The sequence below is a fragment of the Danio aesculapii genome, chromosome 12 (assembly GCF_903798145.1).
Source record: "Danio aesculapii chromosome 12, fDanAes4.1, whole genome shotgun sequence".
Classification (NCBI taxonomy): Eukaryota; Metazoa; Chordata; class Actinopteri; order Cypriniformes; family Danionidae; genus Danio; species Danio aesculapii.
The window spans coordinates 42669692-42684474 of record NC_079446.1 but is presented as its reverse complement, the minus strand read 5'-3'; the positions used below and the strand labels follow the sequence as shown (position 1 = coordinate 42684474).

Below are 14783 nucleotides of genomic sequence, written 5' to 3'. Positions count from 1 at the left end.
AACAAGCGTGTCAACTTTGTCTTCTTCTGTGTTACAAGCGGGTGTCAGAAGCTTAAAGTTGTGTAGTGCCATCTAACGTCAAGGAGTGATTTTGCATTCTCTTCTGCTCGACGTCAGTGAAAAATTGCTTGGGATTGAATCCGGAAAAACATTTGAAAAACGCTGACGATAAACGCAAACGAAAAGCATCCCGGTGTATAAGAGCCTTAATGCCCAAAAATATGAACTTTCCCCTACGTCTCCAATTCAGATGTTTACTTCCTGCCCTCCATCTGAATGTCTCGAGTCATCAAAACCACATGATTGAAAACAACCTATTCGCACACCACTAACAAATGTGAACAACCACCATATTACAGCACGTCATTTCTCAGACACTTCTACAATCAGACAAGTGCAGATTCGACATGTTCAACTGGTGAAAACAAGCTCTGACAGACACCAACAGGGAACACACTGATCTGACCAAACCCGACAAAGTGTCTTGCCGTCTGTCTATGTGGTATGACTTGGGCCTCTCAGTACATCACAGCTCAAGTATTTCCAACTCTATCCCTGAAAAATGCTGAACAGAACTCCTGAAGAACAGATCTCCCGATGTCTTTCTGCACTAGAGCCATCTTAGCAAAGCTAGAATGCAGAAACAATAAATGCACTGGTATTAAGAATAGGGCTGCAAAATACAATCACAAAATGATCGTGACAATAGTATATGCTATGCACATTGCAAACATGTGTGATAAATTACATTTATTTTATGCATTGGTTGTTTATCTAAATTTGACCAATCAGATAGCCTTACTTTGTTTATTCCCCACATACCTAGTAGTTGTTGTTGTGCTTTTGGCTGGAGCAGCCCAAAGATAAAGCTGAACATAAACACTAATGGCAGGAGTCGAGACGAGAGAGGAAAACGACAACAGCCAATCAGAGTCAGAATATGTGGTTTTCACTCATTCAGTGTTTAAAAGACTAAGGCTTAATCCTAATTCTACCCCTTAACCCTTCCCCCTCGTTTTGCGCGTTCAGGTGAAGGGGTAGGGGTGTCCCAATTCTCTTTAGCTTGAGGACGTAGGGCTAGGGGCAAGGGGTAGATAGCCCTTCGAACTGAGATTTTTCAGGACCACACAAGCATTTTTTGTCATTATTACAAATTTTTACAACAAACAAACATGTTTTAATATATTCACAACAGAGTTCATGTTTTAAAGTCATGGTTAAAAAAATTAAATAAATAAATTTAATTATATATATAAAAAAAACCCAGCTGGAATAAAAAACGCTAAATTACGATATCTATATTCCCTAATAATAACTCCTGTATAGCAGTCCCACAACATTCTGACACTCAATGACACTCGAATGCCCTGTCAGAATATTTTAGTGGCTGGGAATGAGCTTTTTACAGTGTTTGCTATAATGTTAGTATTGTGTTTGTGTGTTTACATTGATGAATTTGGCCACTGAGTAAATACACAGTACAGTTACAATCTTATTGTCATGATAAAATGATTTATGCCTTCAGTGATTTCCTGTAGATAAATACCAAAAAATTACGCAACTGTAATAACTACAGCAGTCGAGATCATCTGATCTTAAATGAAGCAAGAGATCCCGATGACATATTGTGACGTGTGCAGGTGCTGTAGTGCGGTCCCATTTCTTAGGCGTAAATTTTGAAGCCCTTCCCCTTCACACTCAGTTTTAAAGGCCAAGGGGAAGGAGAAGGGGTAGAAATATAGAAATGGGATTGGGCCTAAATGTTTGCACCTTGACAGTTTATTTTTGGTCTAAATTAGAATTAATTAGATCTGAAAACGTCTTTTGCCTCTTTATTTTTTATATTATTACATAAATAAATGATTTAAAAACAATTAACAAAAATAGCATTTTTTAAATGGAAATTATATATCGTAAGAAATACCGTTTTCCCAATACTCAACACCATAGTATATTTTACTTTTATATTTTACCAATACGGTGCAGTAGGACTGCACGATTGATCGAAAAAAACATTACGATCGCGATTCGACCCTACAAACGATCTTAATTTAGCTTTTCTACGATTCAGCCAATTATATTTTCATGGTCAGAGGGAAGCATATAGGCGGTCCAACAAGTCTGCACATTGTTGTTGCTCAGCAACATGGACACCTCCAAATAGTGTTAAGTGTCAAATACTGTTTTTATAAGGTATAACTCACCCTAAAATGTAATTTCTCTCTTAATGTAATGATGTATTTGCGGCCACAAAATCACACGTGAGCTGACGCATTGAAAGGACATGCGTGTGCCCACCAATGATGTTTATTTTAGTGAACAGAACCTGCACTGGCTGTGAATTACAAGTAATAAAGTTGGAAATAATGTTCAGTTTGTTGCACAGAGCGATCGTTTGGTAGCCGCGCGAAAAGTATATTTTGCATGTGTATTTTTTTCCCTCAGAGTGACGGCAGCCATGACATAAGCGCACTCGGCAGTAAGAGTAAAACTAAAAGTGCACACATCATTTAAGTGATAATTTTGCATATTAGAGTTATGATTACGACAAGCATTTGTTATGTTTTTTCTTTCATAGCGAACACAGAGTGTTGTGCATGAAAATAAAGGTTTTACGGTTTCAGTACAACTACTCTAGCCTATATAACATTGCATAGAAGGCAAGCGGGAATCTGATAATGACATTTTATTTTACCAGTGAAAAAAAAAGGTTTAATAATGTTGTCAAGCATGACCTGCAAGCATGTCTCAAACGTAATATTTCAACTTCAGAATTATATATTGTTGTATTCTGCTGTAATGACTTTACTGTGCACTAACGAACAGGACAAATTTAAAGTAACAGTAGACCTACACATAGGCCTAATATTATTTTTGTTAAACCAAGTTTTAGAATTAACCAGAATAATAGCCTACTTATATTAACCTTTATTTTACATCTACAGTATTGAGAAAATCGTGATCTTGATCGAGCAAAAAACCATGATCCTCATTTTAGCCAAATCTGTGCAGCCCTACTCAACACCATCATATATTTTACCAATACCATGAAGCCCTAATTAAGACAAAAACTAATCATCACACTTAAAAGCAAACATGCTTAAATACAAAAATAAAAACAAAAGCTTCTCCTTTTCAGTAATAGGAAAGAAAGAAATCCCTAAAATTGCCCATGGGCCCCAAGCATCCATCCCTCATATTTAACAAGGGCTCCAAGCTCACTTAGTAGAACTATTAAGAATTCCTGCATCAATTTAATCTTTCAAACCATGCATGAATGTCTAACAAGAATAGCTTTTGCTACCAAACCAAGCAGCTTCAAACAACACAACATCAAGCACTTTTTGTGAACCTCCACAACAACAGAGAACAAGAGATTCTTGACATGCGGCTGTCATTTACATGCATGCAGTCTCTGATGTTTTGGCTAAAAACAGACACAAAAGAGCATTCTCTTCCAGAAACAGAAAATATGCTCACTCATTTAATCTTACTGATGTCATTTACAATACCACAGTAATGCAAACAATTGATGTCATGATGTTTCTTTTAAAGTTAACAGCATGCAAGATGGTCGCATGAATTAAAATAATCAATAATTGTATAGCACATGTTTGTGCATGGAAAAGTATATGAATGGCAGCATCTCATTAAGGGCCCTTGATCTCAGCTTTACTCTTTCCCCCCCAGATTTAGACAAATGCATTTTTTCATTCATTAATGATTAGATAGCAAGAATCTTTAAATGCTGTTTAGGCACTGCATCCACAAAATTTATTCAAATTTAAACTAACTTTTCCAAGGACGCAAAAGAAAAAACAAGTACCAATGGGATAATTCATTTTAAAAAGAAATTCTATCAATATTTACTCACCCTCATGTTGTTCAAAGCCTGTATGTCTGACTGCCATCAACATGACAGCCTTGGTCACCATTCATTAACTTTATATGGGGGAAAAGATGAAAGTAAATGGTGACTGAGGCGGTCAAGTCTTCCAGTAATGCCAAACTTTCTTTTTTATAAAACGAAAGATATTTTAAAGAACGTAAAGCAATCAGTAGCCATCAAAGCCCATACAAAAAAATACAATTAAAGTTAATGGCAAATGTGACTGGATGGCAACATTCTTCAAAATATTTACTTTTGTGTTCAATTAAAAATATGTATTAAACAAACAAGTTTGGAACAAATGGAGGGTGAGTAAATGACAGAACTTTAATTTTTGGGTTATCTTTCATTTAAATGACTGAATTTCCACTTTTAGCAAAACATCACTCATATTTTTCCAAATGACAGCGGGAATTCCCGCCCTCTGGCTGCCGTTTGCAGCCACTACAGTGAAAATCCAACAAAATGTCGGTGGATCCGCGGTCACATGACTCCTTTTGTGTTTTGCTGCACGATTCAGCTCCGCACGGATCGCCCAAACGCAATTTTGACACCCTAAACAGCCACAAAATAAATCTCAGCGTATATGCCAGACGTTAAATTCGGTGCACTCTGGAAAACGGCTCCAAAACACCGTGTAAAACGCATCACGCACAGTCGGCCATTTTGTTGCATCCAACCCTGTGCAGCCTGACAGAAAAAAAACAAACTGGTATGGCACAAAATCGGAAGTTGCATGGCAAGAATCGTACCAGTTCCTCGTCCTTCTCCATGCCGGTGGGCATCTGCGGCACGGCGCGGTTGATGGACGCGTACTCGTGCAGGTCTGGCAGATCCTCGCAGCGGAAAATGGGCAGCGGTTTCAGAGCGTCCAGCGCCCGCGCCCTGAACGACAGTTTGCTCATTTTACTCTATAAATCTATCCGATCCCCTCACAATCACCCATAAAACCGCCACAGAGCTCATGGAGGAGGGTGGATGGAGGTGGAGAATGAGAAAAAAATAATGGAATAGAAGAGATCCAGCGAGGAAACGCAGGCGGGTGTGTGTGTTTTCTCTCGCTGCCTCAGTGCGCCATTCACAACATGGCGGACATTAAAAACTCCTCAGCCGACTGCGCGTTCTTCCCTCCTCCCTCACACACGCCAGTGAACGCGCTCCGATGCCATTCCCGACGGCTCGTGCACGCGAGCGCGCTCACGTGTATTTACAGTCCAAATGTATAGCAAATACTCATAAATTATATTCGATAAATACTATTCTAGCCACCGTCTTCCTTAGGCGAATGTGGTTATCTTTATGGTTTTGCATAAAAAAATTGGCTGTCCGTCATGTTTTGTTCCAACTCCAACATATTAAAGTTGGTTTTATATTCGCACATTCATTGGTTTTATCGGTTCCCTATATTGTTTACCACGCTATATTAAATATTCGGTCTGAAATCGAATTTATGTATGAATTAAAAACAACATTAGCACGGTTTAATTGACTGTGAACAATGGTGTACTGAGTCATTGTTTGCTTTCAACATACAAAGTATATTTTTTACAAAGTATACTTTTCTGGTGGTGTAAAGAGAAAGTCAGAATGTACAAATATAAAATCAACTTTACCTCAATCTCCAACTTTCGACACACACACACACACACACAAAAAAAAAATCAGACTGAGTCATGGCTACATACTTTCGAAGCCCATTCCCGCCACTGAAATATAAATAAACTAATTAAAAAAATTATAAATCAGAATTGCGAGTTATAACGTTAGAATTCTGTGTTTAAAAGTCACAATTCAGAGTTATAAAGTCAGAATTCCAAGACAAAGTCATAATCCTGAATTATAATGTCAGAATTGCGAGTTATAAAGTCGATTTTTTTAACTTTAGAACTCGGAATTATCACTTTATAACTCAGAATTTTGACTTTGTAACTCGCAATTCTGACTTTATAATTTTTTTTTTTACATTGTATTTATTTATTTTTTATTCAGTGGCGGAAACAGGCTTCCATAACCTACAGACCTCAAGTGATGCTCAAGCACTGGTTATGTATTTTTTTGCATTTAATATTAGCCATTTTAAAATAAGATAATGGACCTCATACGATTATGGGAATGATGAAAATGTGTCCGTTTCAAATAGCAAAGAGTTGATGATCAGAATCCGACCTCCGCCTCATTTTGAGCCAGGTTTTTCCCGGCAACACTTTACTAGTCGACTGACTATTGCACAATTTCTATTAAGTTATGTATAAGTATTCAAATTTGCAAACACTGCAGCACAAAGGTTTACACTGATGTCAAGTTCAAACTTCTTGTTTAAAATACTTGTTTCATATTAGTCAAATATTGTTTTTACCGAGCGGATTCTGGGAATTTCTTTTTTTATCACTCCATAAATCAGATAAAATGCCAGAAAAATAATATTTTAAATGATTATACATAAATAAATATAAACCTATCCTTTAGTAACAACCTACAGAATATTGTCATGAATAAAACAAATTTTAGTCTATGTAAGTGACACTAAAATGAAGACTCAAGACTCCAGGAGTCCAGCAGGACAAAAAGACTCATTTTGAGAAACATCCTTACAAAGATTAATGAAATTTAACAGCACAAACTAAAGGAGTGTGGCAAAATAATCTTTTGGAAAACTGAAAGAAGAGATTTTGCTTTCCTGCAGTGTCTTCCCTTTTTAGCAGCCTTTTTTTAATCAAAATCATTAAATATGGCAAATGCTTTAGCAGAATAATATCAAATGAAACATACAGCTGATTTAAACATATAATAATGCCAAAAAATAAATGAAAACACAATAAAATCTCTTAAATTAAATATGGCAATCAGACAGTGGTTGATGTTAAGGTGTTCAACTCCACATTTAAAAATAATCCCATCTGAGATATTCATTCATTCATTTTCCTTCGGCTTAGTCCCTTATTCATCGCCAGTGAACTGCCAACTATTCTGGCATATGTTTTATGCAGTGGTTGCCCTTCCAGCTGTAACCCAATACTGGGAAACACCCTTACACTCTCACATTTACACACACATGCACTCATCCATTACAGACAATTTACTTCATCCAATTCATCTCTAGCGCATGTCTTTGGACTGTGGGGGGAAACCGGAGCACCCGGAAGAAACCCACGCCAACACGGGGAGAACAGGCAAACTCGAACCAGTGACCTTCTTGCTGTGAGGTTACAGTGCTAAATACTGAGCCACCGTGCTGCCCCATCTGAGACATTAATTTACAAATTCCATTTTTATCTAGTTAACCCTGCATGCCATGAAACTGTGAATCTGATAAAATTTAGACTTAAAAATACACCTAAATCTTCCATTAATATGAATGAACACATTTAGTGAGCCGTTAAACAATTGCATTCAGACTCTTGTGTGAGGAGACAGCGCCCTCGTTTGGACAAATCAAGATAATTCAACGCAATCAAGTTAACTTCACTTGCGAGTTGGTCAGCCTGGTGTGGGAAAACAAAAGCAGTACAAAGTGCATCACAACAATAAGTGGCATAAAATGACATCAAGCAAAGGAATTGTTTTTGGGGGAAACAATAGATTATACTTCCAAACATACTGACAAACGTGTGAATTGACTTTCAGAAAATGGCCCAGGGCTGTGGAGCAACACAAACGAACATTAAAACTCAAGCGGTCTCACATAAGAGCTCATAGTTATTCATAGTATATAATTCAGTCTAGCTAATAGCATTTGTTTTGTGGTTTTGTGCTAATATAAAAGAGAAAATTATGCCTGAAATTATTCAATGATTATGATTATTTAAGAAGAATAAGACCAAACTTATTTGGTTCCTTGTAAGAGGTCCTATTTTGCTAGACTGAGCTATAGACCATTTCAATGTAGTGATGCCATTGGCCTATAACATTCCTGCTTGTTCTCAAACTATTTCATAACTGTAACAAGACAGAGGTGATTCAATAATAAGTTAATGTTAAAACAGCTATTATAATGTTATTCATCAATATGTGGCTCTTTTTGGATTATTGGAAGCTATAGAAATTAAAAATGTAAAACATTAAATAAGTTGGGACCATTGTTTCTGTTTACATCCCTCAAAATGGTCTATATGTAATTCAGTCTAGCTAACGCATCCTTTGTGGTTTTGTGCTAATATGGTTTTAAGAAGTTTGGCCGGAGGAGAAATGGTCCAACTGAGATTGGTTTCTCTGAAGGTTTTATTTTTCCTTCACTTGGTGTTCAATTGGTGAAGTTTTGTTCCTCGCCACTGTCACCACTGGCTTCCTTGGTTTGGGACAAGTGGAGCTGTACATCGATGGATTTGCTCTTCAGTGTTTGGACTTTCAGCAGTGAAAATTAAACCACACTGAACTGAGTTAAACTGAACTTCAACACTGAAAACTGGACTGAGACAGTTTCAATTTACCAGAACTTCTATGTTAAGCTGCTTTGACACAATCTACATCGTGTAAGTGTTGTATAAATAAACAAATTGAATTAAATAAAAAAAGAGAAAATTATGCCTGAAAGGGGATTTAATGCTTTCAAGAACGCATTTTAAAGAAAGAAATGTTGGATAGTGTATATTATATTTGCATACTTTAGCACTGAAACACTAGTTATGCATTTATTTATTATTCATTTATTGCTACATCAGCAACTTATGGCTATTTCGTGGCAAAATGGATATATATAAAAATATTACATGATAAAAACAAATTCGTATTACAATAATACATTCCCTAGTTATACATAAACACACATGAAATAGTCGTAAACTACAAGATAATGGCACACTCTTTGCACACCGGACAAACCATTCGCTGGTTAAACTATGATATCAAATGTAAACCTCTTGTTAAAACTAAAGAAGTTTGAAAAGCAGGCCACCTAAAAGCCCAAACTGTCTTTTTTATTGGGTTTGAGCAAGAACATAAAGAAATAAAAACAACATGCTAGCGCTTCTCCAAGCAGGCTCACCCTGTCATTCAGACTACAATAAAACAATCAAGCCATAAAAATCATCCTCAAAGCCAAACCTAATGCTTTAAGAGTTCAACAGTGATACTAGTTATTTTTTAATTCACAAGTAAATAAGAGTCTGTAAGTATTTTTAGTTTAAAGAGACTGTGACCTTTAGTAAGGAACCTCGCTGTGCATGGGGAAACGTCAATGATATTCTATCATTTTAAAAGTCACTTCGGATAAAAAGCCAGTGCTAAAGGTTAGTCTTAAAAAGATCAGGGTCAGTATCTTTATAGGGTTCAATCCAAAGTATGGTGCAACACAAAGCAGGTTATAAATAATATAATAAAATTTAAAAAGATATAAAATATAGGGTACGTGGTGGCGCAGTAGGTATCACTATCGCTTCACAGCAAGAAGGTCGCTATTTCGAGCCTCGGCTGGGTCAGTTGGCTGTGTGGAGTTCTCCTCGTGTTGGCGTGGCTTTCCTCAGGGTGCTCCGGATTCCCCACAATGCAAAAACATGCGCTATAGGTGAATTGGCTGTAGTGTGTGTGTGTGAATGAGAGTGTATGAGTGTTTCCTAGTGATGGGTTGCAGCTGGAAGAGCATCCGCTGCGTAAAACATATGCTGGATAAGTTGTCAGTTCATTCTGCTGTGGCGACCCCGGATTAATAAAGGGACTAAGTCGAAAAGAAAATAAATGAATGAATGAATATATGACCTCTTAGAGAGGCAAGTTAACACAGAGTATGAGCTACACTGTGTTTTTATTTACAATGATTTTTTACTGATAACTATGCCCACACGGAATCTGCGCGCTCAGAAGTCTGCAGATTTTTAGACCTTCATTGAGTCTATTTATTCACTTGTCTAAACGTGCGTAAATTTATATTTATTCAGTTTTTAAATTAATTACAGTTATAATGTTGACTAATATTAAAGTGTTCATTTGATTTATTTACAATAGAGTTTGTAAAGTCATATTTTCTGTCTTATTTATTAGCCTTGCTTTGTTTACCAAATGAGTGAATCTAGATGAATTTGCATTGTAAACATTGAATAAAAATTAAAAAGGTAATATTTTTATTTCATATATTGAGGTTTTAGTTATGATACTCACAAAATAATTCCACATAAATCTGCAGGTTTTTCAAAATTCTTAGCAGAAAGCAAAAAATGTCCACAGATTCTGTCTGGCCCTACTAATAACATGCATAAAATTGTCTATTTTATTTATTATACATTTAAAACAGCTTTTTAAACAGTTTTGTCTTAACTCAAAAAATAAATATTTTGTTGGCTAGATTACAAAAAGATTACAAAAACAGTTAAAGTCAGAATTATTAGCCCCCCTGAATTATTTGTCCAGTTTATTTTTTCCCCCAATTTCTGTTTAACGGAGAGCAGATTTTTACAACACATTTCTAAACATGACAGTTTTAATAACTCATTTCTAACAACTGATTTATTTTATCTTTGCCATGATGACAGTAAATAATATTTGACTAGATATTTTTCATTTATACAGCTTAAAGTGACATTTAAAGGCTTAACTAGGTTAATTAAGTTAACTAAGCAGGTTAGGGTTATTAGGCAAGTTATTGTATAACGATGGTTTGTTCTGCAGACAAAATATTCTTGCTCTGTTAAACATCATTTGGGAAATATGTAAAAGAGAACAAAAGGGGGAATAATTCTGACTTCAACTGTACATATTGCCCATAGACGTAAGCAAAGTGTTGTTTAAAGCTGCCCTCGTGTCCTCAACTAGAACTAATATTTGTCTTTAAAAACATCTAGTTTAGTTTAAACTTTATTGTCCATTCTGCTTGGCACAGAAAGGAAATTTGTCTTTAACACTGGTAACTTACAACCACACAACAATCACATAATAACAACACTCATCATCAAGACAACAATATAAATTAAAAACAAGTTAGCCCCATACATATTAACCTTACTGCAGATCATTTTCAGCAACCACCCCATTCACATCAAACAGTGATCCAATTTAAGACAACTGCATCTAAGTTATATATCTTCCACAACATTACATATCTAAAATACAATATTTTAGGTCATTTAATAACTTTTTAGGCACTATTGTGAGTTTTATATCAACACAAAACAGTACAAATGACACAAAACCACACTATTATTCATATTTGTATGAGATCACTCCTTTTTCAACTTTCAAGGCCTCACTTTGGATCATTCTGTAAAATCCAGACAATGTTTATAAAGAAGGTTATACAGTGAATTATCATGCACAAATAATATGAAATAAATTAAACTCAAACGTGTCCTCAATGAATGAATGCTGAAAAATTACCACACAAACAAACATAATCAAGCTGAAATATACACACACAAAAACAGGTTTAGTACTTTTTCAACTAGGCTCTCAGTATGTCCAAGCCTGGTTAAGCTGGTTGGCTAGTCTACCCAGACAGAAAAGTAGCTCAAACCTGCCAACACATCAGTTTGACCAGACTGGAACACCATTTTAGACGTAATTAAGTTGTTTTACGGACAGATAATCGCATAAACACACTATAAATTATAACTGAATGCAAATGAACACTGAATAAAAGTAAAAATCTCCATTTGTGTTCAATTCCAGAGCTCCAAAAAATAAAAAAAAATCCTGGCACCAGCACAAGAACAGCCCTCATTTGAAGACTCCATCTTTAACAGCAATATAATCACTTTAATGAGGTCAAACAGAAGGTGGTGTGTTTTGCTCAGTCCATTAATAAATGTTTTCACTATCGCTTTATTATCCAGATTGAACATTTAACACGGTTGAACAGCCACAGCAGGCCACTAGATCTCTCGACAGCTCTTGATAAAACAATGATCAAGAATAATGAAGCTGAAAATCTCTTAATATCTAAATATATTCATAAAAAAGTTGCCAATAAAAACATTGACGAAAAATGCAGAGAAACGTTAACTCACCCGTTTTTCCACCACGGCGGATGATGACAATTTATATGAAACATGCCAAAACCCGATTCCCAAAGCCACACGAAGGAGTTGTTGAATGTATAAATAAGTATATTCAGCAAACGCATGTCCAACTCCACACTCATCCTCTTCGGATTGAGATTTGGATCATTTCTGTCGCAGAAAATCCGTCTTCGTAAAACCGACGATGGTGTAAATAATCCGCGCGTAAAGGAAGCGGTTGGTCGCGTAAACACTCCGCTTTCACCGTCATTTAAACTATTCGACGCCGCTGGCTAAAGTAGCGAGCAAACGTTTGTTTTACGATGAAGTCCAGCTCAACACACACACACAGAGTCCTGGGAAGATCTGGTTAGTCCAGTGAAGGGTTAATGTGTTTGGGGTGTTCATTGGTTGGTCAGAGACACCGATCACCTGTGGAGAGCAGCGGGGTTGGTGGAGCTCGACTGAGGGCTGGAGAAAAGGCTGAAACTTTAAACACACACACACAGTGATTTGCATAAACTGTACTTACTATTACGTACTAATTCATAGTGTTCAGTGTGTAACTGGTTAACTTTAAAATGGTAAATAGTAATATTTGAATCAAAAAATTGTTTTAGTGTAAATTCAAAATACTTTTTTTGTAAATATATAGAGATTTAAAACATTTATTTGGCTCTTTATTGCAAAATTTTCATAATTACATACTAATTCATAGTGTTTAGTGTGTAACTGGTTAACTTTAAATTTGTAAATAGAAATATTGATGAGGGCGACACTGTGGCTCAGTGGTTAGCACTGTCGCCTCACAGCAAGAAGGTCACTGGTTCAATTTAAGAATATATTTGGAGTAAGAATATATTTTGCACTAGAAACAAGACAGAAACTCTACTTGAAAAAACGATTATTTTGCAGAATTGCTTGACTCGGTTAAAGGGAAGTAAAAAGATTGAGATCTAGAAAAATCCTAAAGTTGATTAAAATTCAGCCACAAAAGCGAATAACTTAAAGCCTCTTTTAATCAGGTATTCACACCAGAATAAAGCTAAGGCTGAAGAGGAGTGTTTGTTTGAATACGGGGTTGCACAATATATAAAAAAATTATTGTTATTACGATAATTGTATATGCAATATCTATATCGCGGCGACACGATGGCTCAGTAGTTAGCACTGTCGCCTAACAGCAAGAAGATCACTGGTTCGAGTCCCAGCTGGCGTTTCTGTGTGGAGTTTGCATGTTCTCCCCGTGTTGGCCAGGGTTTTCTTCCGGGTGCTCCGGTTTCCCCTAGTCCAAAGACTACAGGTGAATTGAATAAACTAAACTGGCTGTAGTGTGTGTGTGTGTGTGTGTGTGTGTGTGTGTGTGTGTGTGAATGGGTGTTTCCCAGTACTGGGTTGCAGGTGAAGGGCACCCACTGCATCACCGAGCTGCCCCTTTAAATGATTTTAAACATTTAAATCATTTATTTTACAATTTGAATGATTATAAAAAAAACTATTTGCGAAATACATAAATACAATTATAAATATTTAACATTTTTAAAAATTCTAACTTTCTTTTCTCTCAGAGAATACCTCTGAGGCTAAGTATAATGTGAATTCTCTCTGTGTATGTTAATTTGTTTCTCCAAGTATCAAAGAAAATAAAAATCTACAAAATACAATTGTGTTTAGGACAACTTCCTGCGTTTGTACAAAACAGCCCTAACAGTAAATTATATTCAATTCACCACTCCTCATGCCATTTTTAGACATTTAGAAGGGTCTGACTATTGTCTGGTGGTTCATTCCACTGTGGCGACCTCTGACAAATCAGGGACTAAGCCAAATAAAAATGAATGAATGAATGAATGATTTTGATTCTGCTTTGTGGATTTAGAAAGTGAAATATCCACATATTTATTTTTTCTATATAAATATAGGCAAAAGCTTTGAACTTTTGGTTTAAAAAAAATTTAATTATGTTATTTCATTCATTCATTCATTTTCTTTTCAGCTTAGTCCCTTTATTAATCTGGGGTCGCCACAGCGGAATGAACCTATCCAGCATATGAACGAACTTATCCAGCATATGTTTTACACAGCAGATGCCCTTACAGCTGCAACCCATCATTGGGAAACACCCAACACACTCACTCTTTCACACACATATAGACACTTTAGCTTACCCAATTCAGCTATATTGCATGTCTTTGGACTTGTGGAGGAAAACAGAGCACCCGGAGGAAACCCACACAGAAATGCCAACTGACCCAACCGGGACTTAAACTTGCGACCTTCTTGTTGTGAGGCAAACGTGCTACCCACTCCACCATGCAGCCTACACACATACTTATTTTTTTCTGTATAAATATAGGCAATATATAGTGCCCAAATAGGCGCTTTGAACTTTTGGTTTAGAAAATGTAATTATGTGATTTAACAAAGTGAATTTTATTTGCATTTTTAGATTATTTTTATTTTATGGATTTTATTTTTTCCTATCTTATGGATTTATTTATTATATTTGAAATGTAAATTAGAAATGTAAATATCTGATATACATAAATATAAAGAATATGTGTAGAGCCCAGGTCATGTGACTGTGAAAAGTTTCTCTTTTCTCCCTCTAGTGGTCAATGACTGACATGCACATTCCACACCAGAAGGTCAAAAATACTTTCAACTTAACAACATTCGGTCCCGTAGATTGCTTTTATGAGCTCGTGTTTAGTATTTGGTCATCATCTTTATATTCTATATATTTAATAATAAAAAACAAAAGATTCACAATAAAATTCAAAATGATAAATATTAATTAATAAAGGTTCTTTAAATTAAAATTTTCATTTTATTAAATCATTATTAAATATATTGTCTTTTTTTCATTTGCCTTTATATTTATTTTTTGTTATGTATATCTAAATACTTTTTATAACATGTCAGTTTTTGTTTATTCATTTTCTTTTCAGCTTGGTCCCTTTATTAAACAG

The 14783-nt window shown here is 35.7% G+C and overlaps 1 protein-coding gene across 2 annotated transcripts in view; it reads right to left on the bottom strand.

The window, feature by feature from the left end:
* The window catches only part of epc1a (enhancer of polycomb homolog 1 (Drosophila) a), a 58124-nt gene extending 45930 nt beyond the window's left edge, over positions 1-12194 (bottom strand). The window contains exon 1 of one of the 2 annotated variants that reach the window (XM_056469231.1): positions 11821-12194. Coding sequence is in view for 1 of the 2 variants with exons in the window: in XM_056469230.1 (XP_056325205.1) it covers positions 4642-4794 (153 nt within the window). In the remaining variant the exon portion in view is untranslated. Of the gene's footprint in view, positions 1-4641; positions 5010-11820 lie in introns of those variants that run through there. The other variant, XM_056469230.1, reaches the window with a different exon arrangement.
* Positions 12195-14783: the final 2589 nt, after the last annotated feature.